The following is a 15282-nucleotide window of genomic DNA, read 5'->3' on the forward strand; positions in this document are numbered from 1 at the left end:
CTGTTTCAGAATGTGTGACTCAAAATACACATAAATAACATCCCTAAAACAATAACAAAAGCTTTTGCTATTAAGTCACCTAGCAGAGCCAAGAAGTACGTGACCCTTTGATGGAGCATTGGAGAACTGAATGACTGGTGAATGTGTGGCACCGAAGACATGCAGTGGCTTACAATCCATAAGTCTTCCTAATGTTCATGCCTTTGCTGTTTATTTTAAAAGCAAGATTATTACTGTGAATAAACATTAAATAATCACAAAAAAGCTCTACAGCTTTCTCTCTAAATTGAGGGGTTTGCAATAGTGCTTATCGGGTGGTCTTTGTAGTCTTTTCCCCCAAATCATCTCAAGACAACCTTCTGTTTCAGCAGGGGCTTCAGAATGTCAATTATGAAGCCTTACTGAGTTATGCAGCCATTCAAGGAGGGTGGTGGTGAAATGAAGTGTGGTTTGGAGGTTTTTAGCTAGGTTTACTTTGAAAAGTTATGTGGAACACAGCATGAACTACAAGGGCAGCCTTCACTGCATCCTGTCTGGCGTCATGAAGAAACCATGCATTCTCTGGCAAATGCAAAAGTCCGCAGCAGCTTCCTTCATTGCTTTACTTTTAACTGCTTAACTTCTTAAGTCATGTGTTAGGTAACCATATTGCTGTAATTTCATTTGAAACTGGGCAGGATTCATAAAGATTTTTGTCCTGGACTACTTAAATGGCTTTTTCTTTTGAGTGAATGAATGAAGATGCAATTACTAAATTGTAACAGGCTAATATAGATGATTCACTAGATTATTACACTGGAGGAGAGCATGCTGCTGGCTGAGATAACAGTGGCTCACACACAGCTCGGTGTTGTCATGTACACAATGCACAAGGGTGGAAAGTAGCCCTGGGGAGAGAGACTTGGGGGTGATGGTGGACAAAAAGCTCAACATGAGCTCTCAATGTGCACTTGCAGCCCGCAAAGCCAATCAGATCCTGGGCTGCATCAGGAGAAGTGTGGCTAGCAGGTCGAGGGAGGTGATCCTCCCCCTCTACTCAGCCCTGGTGAGACCCCACCTGGAGTACTGTGTCCAGTTCTGGAGCCCCTATTACAAGAGGGATGTGGAGGTGCTGGAACGTGTCCAGAGAAGGGCCACAAGGATGATCAGAGGGCTGGAGCACCTCTCCTGTGAGGACAGACTGAAGGAATTGGGGCTGTTCAGTCTGCAGAAGAGAAGGCTCCGAGGTGACCTAATTGTGGCCTTCCAGTATCTGAAGGGGGCCTACAGGAAGGCTGGAGAAGGACTTCTCAGGATCTCAGGTAGTGATAGGACTAGGGGGAATGGAATGAAGCTGGAGGTGGGGAGATTCAGGCTAGATGTGAGAAGGAGGTTCTTCACCATGAGAGTGGTGAAACCCTGGAATGTGTTGTCCAGGGAGGTGGTCAAGGCCCTGTCCCTGGGGGTGTTTAAGACCAGTCTGGATGAGGCTCTGGCCAGGCTGATCTAGTGTGGGGTGTCCCTGCCCGTGGCAGGGGGGTTGGAACTAGATGATCCTTGTGGTCCCTTCCAACCCTGAATGAAACTATGAAACTGTGTTCTTCACAAAACTGACTTGGCCACGTGTAAGCACACAGCCTGCATTTTTCTGCTTAAACATCATAAAATCAAATTGCATGTTTAAAAACATAAAATTATTTGTAATCTTAAATCCGAATTCCACAGATAGAGTTAAAGAACTGCTGAAGGGCAGTGCTGAGAGAAATTAATCCTTTCAAATCCTCTGCAGAAAAAGAGGAAACCAAACACGAAGCATTAATAAAAAGAAAGAAGACAAAAATACAGAAATGTAGGGATCAAACTCAGTTACTCCTCTCCTGAGGCTTTTATATTGGCCTTAATATATAATCAGCCTGAAAGTCTCTCACTACTTTTGCACTGCCAACCACCTGTTTTCTTCCATCCTCTCCATCAAAAATCCTTCAGCTCATCTTTGGCAATAGGCTTGTCTCACTAATACTGGGAGAGAAAATAATTGTTTTGTATTTCAGTGGGACAGGAAAAGAATCGGTGTGAGCAGAAATGGCATGAAAGAAAGGAAAATAAAAGGTAAAATAAAAAGCAAGTCCTCAAGCATTAGATGAATTACTGGAAACACTATATATGTTTTGCTGTTTATAGTAACTGTGAGGCTGTTCCAAGGGAAGGATTTCAATTGTTTGTCATCTGTATATATTTGAATCTTGGAAAAATCCCACTGTGTTAAAGATGTCATGTCCACCTTTCTGTAATCTATGATTTCCATAGTGTGCAGGACATCCTGAGCTGTTTTACAATATCTGCTAAAAGTGCTTTTCCCCTTCCAAATTTCCTCTTCCTTCTTAAATTCACCATAAGCTTCTGGCAGTCTTTCCAATAGCACATGCCTGCTCCACGTCATCATCTCTCATCTTGCTCTCCTTTCATAGCAACAAGATTTACAAAATAAACCCAAACCCCACATGTGATAAAATAGCTTGTCCAAGCTGAAAGTGGCTTCTTTCTCCACTTGAAGCATCTTCCTGCTACTACTATCATTAAAATCTGCCTGGTCTTACTATAAAGACAAGAATACCACAGCGTCATGCTACCTTTTTTGTACCAGCTCATCTCTACCGCTCTCTGTCTAAGCTGCTCACCTGAGAACTCTTTCTTCTGTGGAGACATTAGGAAGCTCTCCGCAAAGCTTCAATTTGAATATTTTTCACTTGCAGAAAGTGTAGTGGCATTTGCCATTGTTCCTGTCATAAAGAACAACTCAGACTCTCTTTAAGGCAAAAAAATGATAATCCATACCCAGCTCTTGAGCTGGAGAAGTAAGGCACTTTTAGCATAGAAATAATAATGTCTTTTTTTTCCTCTTCTGGCAAACTGGCAGAGAGCTTCTCTTCTCTCCCAGCAATATGCCTTTCTAAATGACAGGTCAGATAAGTACCTGGATGTTATAATACACCTTAGTAAATCCAGGGTTCTCAAATTCTGCTTATCTACAAATCTGGGGCAAATCTAAGCAATATTCCCTATTAGGAGATTTTGTGTGTGTATGTGTGCAAGAATGTGTTTCCTTATAACAAGTTTGTATTTTGTGAACTTGGCTGCTCCAGGAAAGTTTTTACTCTGTGGCTGTCTGAGTTCTTCTGGAATCTGGAATAGAAAAGTGAAATGCTGCCCAGGGCCAGGGAAATACCACAACTCTTCAATTATGGGGATTATACAAAGAATATTCTGTTGAATAAAGCGAGAGGCATGTAAGCCCATGCTTGCCTTGCTGACTTGTAGCTTAGAGAACCAGCTATTTCAGTAATGATGCCTTGAAACCCCAACATGCACAGCAAAACACGCTCTCTCTTAAAAAGATTTCTCCCTTCCAGACTGGCCTCTTCCACACATTCTTACAAGCCTCTGCTTGGTCTTTTCTCCCCCCAGTAAAATTTCTGCATGGGTTCTAGAATTTTTAACCTAGATGTATCCACAAAGGGTCTGTGCACACAAGACAAATGCATCCTCAGGTGCAGTACTGCAGTAGCATTGTGGGATCTTCCCTGCACTCCTCACTGGCTTTGGTACTTCTTCTGGGTAAGACTACCATCAGTGAGTGAGCTGGAATAACACTCAACTAAAGGTGAATCATGTAGCAGGCAGTTCTGAATTGTCAGTGAAGAGTGATGAGAAAGACAACAATTTTATTATTTTAAAGTAATCAACATGGGAACAGTAGCAACAATTAGGTCACAAACAGGCATAGCCTAATTATAACCATGGCATTAATTCTTAACATGAATAGAACAACAGTTATAACATTAGTCATTCTTGGTCAATGAACAGAAGTGTACAGTAAGGTCAGCATTAATCTGTTAAGAATGCTACAAAACCAGCTGGCCAGTGTCCTTCATAAGCAGAGTGCTTGCTGTAAGAGGCTGGAATGACTGCTTGTCCATCCCTTCAGGCAGCTATACTCCTGGGCTGCCTAGGGACCCTGCCTATTCTCCCATTCCTGCACAGTAGTTCTGGTATTTCCCTCTGTTTGTTAGGGGTACAAAACCACTGCCTGCTTGGGGGAAAAAACAAACAAACAAAAGAGCTGCAGTGCCAAGGGCCAGCCCTCACTCTGCACAAATAATGCATGTGTGCAGCCTGGGAGCTCACACTGGCGGCAAAGGTGGCTCCCTGGCAGTGTGCAACATTCATCATGCTATTCAGACTCTTTCCCTCCCCTCCCCTACCTCTTTACTCCATGGACAGGACATGCTTTTGGAGCTGTACCGCTTTCACAATACTTTCTTTTCCATAATGTTCTTTAATTGGAACTCCATAACACAGAATGAACATTTTGCTGTGATAGAAAAGGGGCTCTTTAAATGCATCCTTTCCATCTCCTGGTCCTTACACCGTACCTTCTTTTTCAAAGCATTTACTAATGCATGTACTTAACCACTTGCCTCTTACTGGAAGTACCAAAGTGACACTACAAAAGGCTAACTTGCATTTGGTATTGTGGTTCTGGCTCCTCTTATTCTGAGCAACATAGGATAAACTTCTCAGCTGGAACATTTTCATAATCATAGAGACCCTCAAAAATTGAACTCCCCAGTCTTTTTAGAACCAGAGCAGAGAACAGTGGTGTGGACAAAGAGGTCATCTCCATCTTTCTTCCCAGCAGGATTCCTCCTAGGGGGCCATCCTGCTGTGTTGTTTCACTGTAGAGACAAGAAAAGATGTCAGCTTGTCTATTGTCAATTCTAAATCTTTTAATGGAGAAGGGAAAACAACGTACAACTTGGTCAAGTGGGCCCTCTTTTCCTCCCAAACCCATTTATACTAAGTCCTCCTCTAGTCCTTCTTATCTAACTCATGATGATCTGGGAAAAACAAACAAACAAAGCCCAAACAAACAACCCCCCACCCCAACCCAACAAACCAACCAAAAACCCCACCATCCCAGCAACGTAAACGCAGGATTTTTTGTCTATAGAGGGTTCAGTAATGGCTCTGGACACCACTGGTCTAAATTGGCATTTTGCATAGATAACTACTTTAAATACTCTTTTTTTCTTCTTCTTCTGTTTTTTTTTGGTAATCGACTCAGACCAAGTCTGGACATTCTCAGTAACAATGCAGTATGCACCAAGGAAGCAGTAAAAAAGTAGCTGACTATTTGCATTCTTCTTCCAGACACTGAGCTTAAACAGTCCAGAAGTTAAAATTTTACACAAAAGTAAGGTCATGGTTTCACAATGTGCTGTCTTTTTCAGCCATATTGCTTTAAGGTGCTCCCTTGAATCCTTTGGTCTGCAAGCTTTGTCCCCATGTGACAGCGCTCTGAGCTTGGTTAAGAAGCTCATTGAGGGCACAGTGAGTAAGCCAGTGCTACTCTAGCAGTATTCTGCTGTGACACCACAGGCTTTTAAAACTTCCACCCTGCCTTGTTCTCACAAGTGACACACCGGTGTAGTTGTCCTGCCAACTGGTCCCTCTTCTGTCCGATGCTTCCCAGAGTGTGGCAGCTCTGAACTATCCCGGTAATCTCGGCCCTTGGAGTTTTGCATGTCCAGCACTGCCCGGCTCTTTGAGGGAAGGGGTGGCTTGTGCTGCCCCTGGATGCTTGGGCTGACTTCAGACCTCAGTGGCTTGACTAGTTTTTTGAGTGGTGCTGAATTTTCTGATGATGTTGCTGTCTTCGGTTTGCCTTGAGTCTTTTCACCTGTGTTCTTTTCTTCAGCCTGGCTGGAGCAGGTGTAGGACCGAAACCGCTGTGTGGGGACCAGGAAAGGTGGCGATGGTTGTTTGCTAGAGGTCTTGCTGCTGTCAAGCTCCTGTGACTTTGTGAGATGGCAGCTCTGATCTGGCAGTGGTGGCTGCTCTTTTCGGGAGGCCTTGGGGTAGTCCTGCTCTTTCTTTGGTGCGACCTTGCCCTTAGATCCCATAGAACCATACAGTGGGTTCTCAAACATCTCTGGTTTTTGCTGTCCCTCCTCCTGAAGCAAAGGTTCTGCTGTGATTTTCCCCAGTTCAGGCAGCCTACAGTCATCAAAGCAGTGTAAAAAGAAGACTTGTAAAGAGCAGGCAAGAAACACTGACTGATTTCAAGAGAAAATTATCAGGAAATGAGCATGGTAAAATTAAGCTGACAGTTCAAAAGGGCAATGTGATAACAATTAAACTTTGGGGAAGAGAACAGAACTGTGTTATTTTCCCTTTGTTTAATCAATACTAATGTGCCATCTGAGAGAAGATATGCATGGTACTGTATAAACTCCCTGCTGGACTACAGTCTCCTCAGAGCAGTACTTGGCTTTTCTTTAAACAGAGATAAGAAACTGAGCCAAACTCTGTCAAGTGCTTTGATGCCTCTGCAGCATGCACAAATCTGAATTTAAATATTGAGTCCTCAGATCTGGTGGAAAGGATTGAAATAGCTGTCTGGACAGTTAATGCTCGTGTCACACTGTAGCATTTTACAACTAGGTCAATCTCCTCTTGGTACCAGTGCCACATGGTATTACTAGGGAGGGAATAAAACTCCTTAATGCACCCAAATGCACAATAAGTAAGTGATAGCTGTCTTCTATAGGGTGAGACAAGCACTGGGTGTTTGCAGCTGAGCCCTTTGAACTGAGGCTGAGACTTGAAATGGCAGCATAGTTGTACAATGGGACAAGGGAGGTTTCACAGCCTTTGTATGACTTGACCTGATTTGGCAAAGCTTTCATGTGGAGAACTGCCACGATACTTAAAAATCAGCTGCAGTATCACTGAATAGAGTGGAATAGGGGTGAATGGCACATGTTCTTTGGGTGTCTTCAGATGAGTTGTGTTACTTACTTCAAGTTATTTTCTGGAAGTCAGTGTACTGAGAAGGAAAGAACTGAGAGCATACTAAAGTGTTGTCAGGTCCATAACAGATTGAGGCAGTGCTTGCAGCTTTGACTTCTGCAAGTTCTGCTTTCTGGAGCACCACATACATTTACCAGTGAACTCTAGCCCAGGATCAGAAATCACCTGCCACTAGGAAAAAGAGGTCTGGAGCAGGGACATTGATGGTGTATATGCACTAGTGTGGAGTAGCCTTATCACTTAGTGCAGCTGGGTGCTGAGGGGGTATATTCCATTGCTTGAAGAAAATTCTGCATCAAGGCTTGTGACAGATGCAGTGCATGGATGCCAACTGCTCTAGCAAGATGGACATTTGTATAGCAGTGTAAGTAGAAGTTCAGTTAAAGTACTTCACATATGACATGCGAAGGAGCACTCCTTCCCATCCAGTTAAAAGATCTATGTCACACTCTTCCCTTTTCTTCTTTGTTACTACAATCAACTCCACGATCTTCTCTTCTTGTGGCAGAGAATTAAACATACATGTATTTTTGGCTTTTCTTTCACAGAAGTCTGAGGAACTACTAGACTACTTTTATTGGAGGATGTGACACCTGCACTTGTGACCTTAGCTTTTTCTAGTTCTAGAGATAAGAATGAAAGCATATGCTGCACCTGTGCACTCTGTACACACATTGAAAGAATGACTGTGCAGAATGGCAGGAGAAAGACTACAGTCAGTGCAAACCTCAGAATACTCACGGATACTCTTGGCTGCGAATACAAATGCTTCTGTTTACTGTAGGCTGGAGAGATGTTTTTGGAGATAGAGGTGACAAGGAGGGAGATGTGGAGGATGACTGACTCTGTCCCATTACAGAGGAAGCATCTTTGGGCTGTTGCTCATAGCTCCAGAGAGAAGGTGGCTGGTCTGGCGAAGGTACCTGCTTGAGCTGGCTGATTGTAGATGGCTGCTGAGAGAAAGCAGCCATCCCCAGGTAGTTGGGGTTGCTGATGTCTGTGGGAGTAGAGCTGCTGAAGAGAGGAAATATTGTTAGAAAGATACACACACAAATACATTTGTTTTTGTTTTGCTTTGTTTTGCTTTTCTCCCTGCCAGCTACAAAGGAGTTAGTGCCCACTGATTGCTTTGATCCAATACCACCTACTTTTTTTCTTTTTTGACTGTTGTTTCAGAATCAGGCAATAAGTGGGAGTCCTGTTAGTGCCTTCCTCCCATGGGTCACTGAAGAGGAAGCAACTGGGTCAAGGCCGCCTCCCCCAGCCCCACATAGTTCCTCTGGCTGCTGCAGACACTTCCATGTCCAGGCTGCAGAGAGCGTTTGCTTTTGCAACCACACACAGAGGCTTTTACAGGTCCCAGCAGTTCAGGTGGCCACTGCAGCAGGACAGCTCCAAGCAAGAGGCAAATTGCAGCATTGAGCAGCGTTTCACAGCAAAGGAATACACTGCTGGAACTACAGGAGAGGGATTTGGCCTTTTGAGATGTGCCTGTATAGACCAGCAGGTTGCAGCCAGGAAGCTGCCTGCAAAGAAATGCTCCTGTGAAAGTGGAACAAAAGGACAGTCTTCCTAGGAAGTGTCCTGTGACTCTTGGGATGGAAAAGACAGGCAGTTTGAGCATAGCTTCCTAGCCTAAGCTAGCAGAGGCAAACCAGAAAAATTACCGTGACATATCCTCCTTCCCCAGGTTGTCTGGAGAGGAGGAAGCGCTTCCCCGATAGCGAGCAATGGCTGCTGCCTCTCTGGCCATCAGATGAGCAGATTTTGACTTTCTGTTGGAAAAAAAAAGGCCTTTTTGAAGTGGGCTGCAGGGACCCAGTCTGACTACAGGTTAGGGTCTGACCTGCTAGAAAGCAGCTCTGTGGAAAAAGACCTGGGAGTCCTGGTAGACAACAGGCTGACCATGTGCCAGCAATGTGCCGTCATGACCAAGAATGCCAGTGGCATCCTGGGGTCCATCAAGAAGAGTGTGGCCAGCAGGTGGTGGGAGGTTCTCCTACCCCTCTAACTCTGCCCTGGTGAGGCCACACCTGGAGTATTGTGTCCAGTTCTGGACTCCCCAGGCCAGGGATGATAGGGAACTGCTTGAGGGTACAGCAAAAGGCTATGAAGATAATTAGGGAACTAGAATATTTGTCTTATGAAGAAAGGCTTGAAGAACTTAGAGCTTTTTAGCATAGAAAAGAGAAGACTGAGGTGGAATCTTACCAGTGCTTATAAATACTTAAGGAATAAGTGTGAGGAAGATGGGGCTGGCCTCTTTTCAGTGGTGCCCTATAACAGGACTAGAGGTAAAAGGCACAAACTTGAACATCTAAATATGAGGAGGAACTTCTTTACTTTGAGGGTGGTAGATCACTGGAACAGGCTGCCCAGAGAGGTTGTGGAGTCTCCATCTCTGGAGTCATTCAGAATCCCTCTGGTCATTGCATTCTTGTGAAACCTGCTCTAGACAAAGCTGCTCTAGCAGAGGGGTTAGACTGGGTGATCCTAAGAGGTCCCTTCCAAGCCCCACTGTTCTGTGATTCTGTAACTTATACATTCTCAGCTTTTGAAGCTCTGGGTACAGAAGTGTTGAGCACAGTTTCCAAGTGTTCACTATGCCTTTAATACTGCTCCCACAGCAAGCCCGACTTTGTGTTTTTTAAGCCAACTAGGTTTCTGTAACTGACATACCTGCTTGCCTCTTACCTGTTAGTGTGATCCCAGTCTTTGCTAGACTCTAAGTTGCTGACATTCTTTGATTTCTGCCCAGCTATTTCATCACGTTCAATCTTGACAAAATCTGAAGAAAAGGAAAGGCACATGAAGAGGCTTTGGCAGATTCAGAGACAAATTCCCTAGGATTTCTCTGTTACTGCTTGTATCTTAATACAAATGCCTTAGCATCTGTCTGTCTATTGGAATGGCAGTGAGACAGTTTCAAATGGTTGTTGCTATTACATTTTCAGCTGCCCACTAATACATATCATGTTTTGCTGACAGAGGAAAAAGTGTGTCTCTTGAAGTAGAAAGGTCACATTCTCCCAAACAGTCACATACAGGTCATGTTACCATTGACAATAACAGTAATGTCATGGGGCTGCTTTTGTACTCTGAAAGACAACAAGAAAGTAAAGCTGAGGAACTGCTCCTTGGGAACCTTCCATGCTCTTTGCAGATGTTCCCCAGGGTGACTGGAGCAGGGAGAGCTTTGGCACCTTGTCATACAGCCACTGCAAGTGGAAATAAGGTATCACATTCAATAAAACCAGTGTCAGTGACAGACAGAGGGCTCTCTCAGTCTGCTCAATTTACTTGAACAATGAAAAAGAAAAGCCCAAGTGCAATGGCTGTATCTTTCTTAAAGAGCACAGATATATGAACAACTAATGGTACTCACATCTCCTTGAAGTCAGCATCAAAAGCTCTTGCCTCTTTGGGACTAAAAGCACTGCAAGGATAATTTTCAATTCCTTGACAGTAATCAGAAATCTTTTGAAATGGATATTCTCTAGAGTGAGTGCTGCAGAGAGGATCTCTTTCCTTACCATACAGTTTCTCTCTTTGTTTTCCTTGTGAAGTTTGTAGCTTGATTTCCCCTTGGAAGACCCCTGTTTTTTCACCATGGTGTGTCAGCACAGTATGAATAGGAACTAAGGATTCTGTTGCTTCTATTCGCAGGGCAATGCAGCCTTCTCCTAGAGGATGACAAGGTGACAGTGAGCCTGAAACTGAGTGAAAAAGCACTGAAATTTCTTTCTCCTGTCAGTCATCTACTATCACTGTGCTGACAGGCCTGAGATTATGGAGAGAATCATCTTTGGATCGCAGTAAGGTGTATAATATCTTTTGAGAAATTAGGGGTGTTCATTTCACTTTTTCACATATGTGTGAAGGATTTGGGCACTGGAGACACCCATCGGTGACTGCAGGATTCTGAGCTTCCATTTCTGATAAGGAAAATTTCAGCATTTCAGCAAAGAGCCTTCTATGGTCAAGGTCTACAATCTCTGGCTGGTTAGAATCTGGAAGCAAGCAACACTGCAAATAACTTTTCTGTAGCCAGGAGAAGTACGTTAAGTACATGCAAGTGAAACAGGATTTGCATGTTCTGAACAAACCCATTTAAACAGACTGACTCTTGATTTAATTCCTGTCAACTACGTTCTTTTTAAGCCACTGCTCTTTTAGGGCTGGTAAAGCTCACACAGATTGTTGCTTCTAGTTCATTTTCTTCTAATCGTCATTGCTGCACAAAATATTGCCCACAGTGTATTTTTGTATGTATTGAGTTCTAAATCAGATGTCAGAGCATCATAGATGTTCAGTCTATAAGAGTTACTTCTGTTCTCTCCCACTCTCTCAGCAGTTTGGAAAAATCTAAGTAGAATTTGACTCATCCAGAACTTCAGAGCTATGCACTTACCATAAGATTCATCGCTGTCTGATGACTTAATGCTGATCAGGATGTGTTGATCTAGTAGGTATTCTGGGTCTGAAATAATTGGAGTCAGCTGCAAAAACAAGTTAATGTTGGTCAATACAACAGGTGGTACATGTACACATAGTTCTCCCTGTGGCTCTGTCTAAATGAACAAAACTCAGCTGGATGTCACCCTCAGGATCAGCTTCTCCAATGATGTTTGGAGGCTGTCGTAGAATGTGGATTTTTATAGTCTCCACTCCTAGCACAGCAGACAGAAACAAACAAATTGACCACTCACATTGGATTTAGCTGCAGATTTTTACTGTGTGGACTGAAAATTATTCTAGGAGGATGTGATCTGAACTCTGATTAAATACACAGTGTTCCCAAAAATCTGTTTGGCTGTTGTTACAACCACTTATTTAGGGTCTTTACCCAATCTCTAAGTGTAAGGCATTATCCAAAGTCAGCAGTTCTTCTTTTGGGCTACTCAGAAGGTTACTGATATTCATGTTTTTTCCAAATTCAAGAGCTCCAATAGTCCTTCTAAGTCCCACCATGTCAGGAAATTGAGAACAGCGCTGATCTCAAGGACAGGGCTTGTCATTGACACTGATACAGACCACTACTTCTGGTTGTTGATGGACTTTTTAACACAGGTTAAAATTACTTAGTCAACTTTCCTCAAAATACCAAGAACACCCCCCCTGTCTCATAGGGAAAAGAAACTCCAGCACAGCTGGTTTATCTTCTATCTAATACCAAAACCAAAACACACACAAAAAACACTCCAACCCCAAACCAAACAACCAAGAAAACCCCACAAAAAACCAAACACACACACACAAAGGGACTAATTAAAAGATTTGTTCACTAAAAAGGTGAGAAAAGTTACACTCCAAAGCGGCCTAATCAGGCCAGCAAAATTCCTGATACAGGTGGAAGTATACTGGCAGGAAAGTAAGAAGGTCCTTTGCTGCTTATAACATACTGTAGCTTAAGCCTGCTCTGCATTCTTCCAGCCCATTTTGAGTGTAAACATGACCAAAACCATGTTCCTGAAAGTAACATTTATGTAAGCAAAAGATGTAATGATGCTTATGGGATGCAAGGAGAAGACTTCTCTTCCATATGGATATGGAAACATAGTCTCAGTTTACCTTTGGAAGAGCATCAAGGAACTTTACCACAAGCTCCCCTTCATTCCCATCCTCATTTTCTCCTTCCTGGCTCTTCACAAAACCTGCGAAGTGATGAGAAAGGAGTTCAGCATCAGAGAGACAGCAGGAACTTGCCTACAAATCTTTTTCAGGTACCAGATCACCAAAAGGCCTGCAATTATTTTCCCACTTGGACTCAAGTTTTAAAAGTGTTAAGCAGCTTAAAGTCTGAGCTTTGGGTGAATGTTTACACAGTTAATTTACAAGTGATTTTATTGGAGCATTGTTAAATGGTTTTATTTTACAGTTAAACTTGGCACTGAAAAGCTCTGTGAATACATGGACGGGAGGATAAGAACATGACAGCTCTTCCTACGCCACTCAAGATAGCACACTTTTGAAATTCTAATTTAAGATTCGTAATACACTGTTTCCATAGAAATTTATGCAAATTGTGATACAGGCAAAAAAAATAATCTTTTCTGGAACTGCCTTTGACATAGCTCTCTGACATGCGATAATGTGCTGGAGCGCACACCGAAGGCATGCTGTCCCACTTACAGCAGCGCTCCTCTGATGGGGAACCGCTGAATAAAACCCACAGCCAGGGCATGTGGGCTCCCATTACATAAAGAGCTGAGCCTCAGCCCTGCAGCACAGGGACAGAAGTAAAACCTACAGCATGGGTAGGTACACAGACCTATTTATAGAATGAATCACTTTAAGGTGATCCTCTGATAGAGTCTTTTTTTACCAGGGTAATTAAATTCCTGCACTTTGGTCACAATAACCCCTTGCAACACTGCAGGCTTGGGGCAGAGTGGCTGGAAAGTTGCCCAGCAGAAAAGGACCTGGGGGTGTTTGTGGACAGCTGGCTGAACATGAACCAGCAGTGTGCTCAGGTGGCCAAGATGGCCAACAGCATCCTAGTCTGTGTAAAAATAGTGTGACCTGCATAAGTAGGGAAGTGATTGTGCCCCTGTACTCAGCACTGGTGAGGCCACACCTTGAGTACTGGGTTCAGTTTTGGGCCCCTTACTACAAGAAAGACATTTAGGTGCTGGCATAGGTCCAGAGAAACATAGCGAGATTGGTGAAGCGTCTGGAGAACAGGTCTGGGGAGCAGTGGCTGGGAGAACTGGGGGTGCTTAGTCTGGAGAAGAGGAAGCTGAAGTGAGACCTTCTTGCTTTTGCTCTCTCCCTGAAAGGGGGTTGAAGTGGAGTGGGGGTTGGACTCTTCTCCCTATTAACAAGTGATAGGACAAGAGGAAATGTCCTCAAGTTGCACCAGGGGAGGTTGGATAACAGGAAATTTTTCTTTACTGAAAGAGTGGTCAGGCATTGGAATAGGCTGCCGAGGGAGGTGGTGGAGTCACCATCTCTGGAGACGTTCAAAGAACATGTAGACATGACACTTCAGGTTTGATGGTTGGACTTGATGATGTAAGAAGTCTTTTGCAACCTTAATGATTCTGTGGCTCTATGACAGATTTTTTTTTTTTGGGGGGGTGTAATGCAGCTTTTTATTTTGAAAGCACCTGATCATTTGTTGCAGGCACAATTAGAAATATTGCTGTCTACAACTACCTGAAGGATGGTTGTAGCCAGGTGGGGGATGGTCTCTTCTCCCAGGCAGCCAGTGACAGAATGAGAGGACACAGCCTCAAGCTGTGCCAGGGGAGGTTTAGGCTGTATGTTAGGAAGAAATGCTTCACAGAAAGAGTGATTGGCATTGGAATGGGCTGCCCAGGGAGGTGGTGGAGTCACCATCACTGGAGGTGTTTAAGAAGAGACTGGATGGGGCACTTAGTGCCATGGTTTAGTTGATTAGATGGTGTTGGGTGATAGGTTGGACTTGATGATCTCAAAGGTCTTGTCTAACCTGGTAAATTCTGTGATTCTGTGTTATCAATCATGTTTGCTAAATAGAGATTTTCTGTCTGTTACACAAGAACAACACGTGTTTCTCTTCAAGAAAGAAATTACCAGATTGACAACCAAATGGAAGAAGCAGTGAAAGGCTACATGTCTGAGCATGGATTACAGCTAAATGGCTGCTGACAGTATAGGATGACTTGTGAGCTATAACAGATCTCTAGGACATCCGTTTTCAGCACTGGAAGAAGTGGTCCATGCAGCTGTCTATGTAGATCAAAGCAGGGGAAGAGGGAACTAATCCAAAAACTTTGACAGAAAGAAAAAAGATGGGCAAAACCATACTTTCTAAGCAGCTAGAGTGAAACTCGATGTAGAACTTGGTCTGGGACTTGGTCTTCAGAGTAGCATAGCAGTGCAGGAACTCTATTTCCCCTTGGGAATCTGTGTACTTGGAGTCTAGGAAAGAGGAATGGAGAATGGCATTTTCAGTAGGGGATAAAGGAAAGGCATTTTTGAATGGAGTCTCTTAAGATTGTCTTTTTCATTTAACACATACAAAGCACTAAATTTTTTATCCAAAGGTGAAGACAGCACACTTGCACCCAACCTGACTGACCATTCTTTGACACAAACTGTGAGGTGACTCCCACTTCAAAGGTGGCAAAGACAGGACTGTGGTCACTTGTCATGATGTCAGTGGTACAACCTGCCAATGAGAAAGGAGGATAGTTACTACCCTGTGCTTCTGCCCTTCTCCTGAGAGATTGCTGCCATAGGAATATTATTAGGTAATTTTGCAGCAAACAGAACTGTCGCTGTGGTAACTGTCTCTAGTCAAAGGTGTTTCTACATAATCTCATGCCAGTATATAGGAGCGTAACTCTTGTCAAATCACACAAAGACTTGGCTAATGGACACATCTTCACTGTATTGTTTTGCAAGTTAGTGTCAGTGTTGGATACCCCCTGTACCAGAAGCATT

At 43.6% G+C, this 15282-nt stretch overlaps 1 protein-coding gene across 6 annotated transcripts in view; it reads right to left on the reverse strand.

Moving 5' to 3' along the window:
• Positions 1-3684: 3684 nt before the first annotated feature.
• INPP5D (inositol polyphosphate-5-phosphatase D) overlaps positions 3685-15282 on the reverse strand; it is a 58647-nt gene continuing 47049 nt past the window's right edge. The window contains exons 19-28 of one of the 6 annotated variants that reach the window (XM_068145325.1): positions 14909-15007; positions 14644-14757; positions 12424-12506; positions 11264-11351; positions 10386-10535; positions 9547-9640; positions 8520-8627; positions 7594-7866; positions 5463-6036; positions 3685-4715 (exon numbers count right to left, since the gene is read on the reverse strand). In XM_068145325.1, coding sequence (XP_068001426.1) covers positions 4713-4715; positions 5463-6036; positions 7594-7866; positions 8520-8627; positions 9547-9640; positions 10386-10535; positions 11264-11351; positions 12424-12506; positions 14644-14757; positions 14909-15007 — 1586 coding nt within the window. In that variant the 3' untranslated portion in view covers positions 3685-4712. Of the gene's footprint in view, positions 6037-7593; positions 7867-8519; positions 8628-9546; positions 9641-10385; positions 10536-11263; positions 11352-12423; positions 12507-14643; positions 14758-14908; positions 15008-15282 lie in introns of all 6 variants that reach the window. The other 5 variants (XM_068145324.1, XM_068145323.1, XM_068145322.1 and 2 more) reach the window with 5 other exon arrangements.

This window comes from Melanerpes formicivorus, unplaced genomic scaffold (assembly GCF_026170545.1).
Source record: "Melanerpes formicivorus ecotype bairdi unplaced genomic scaffold, bMelFor1.0.p_v2 SCAF_12, whole genome shotgun sequence".
Classification (NCBI taxonomy): Eukaryota; Metazoa; Chordata; class Aves; order Piciformes; family Picidae; genus Melanerpes; species Melanerpes formicivorus.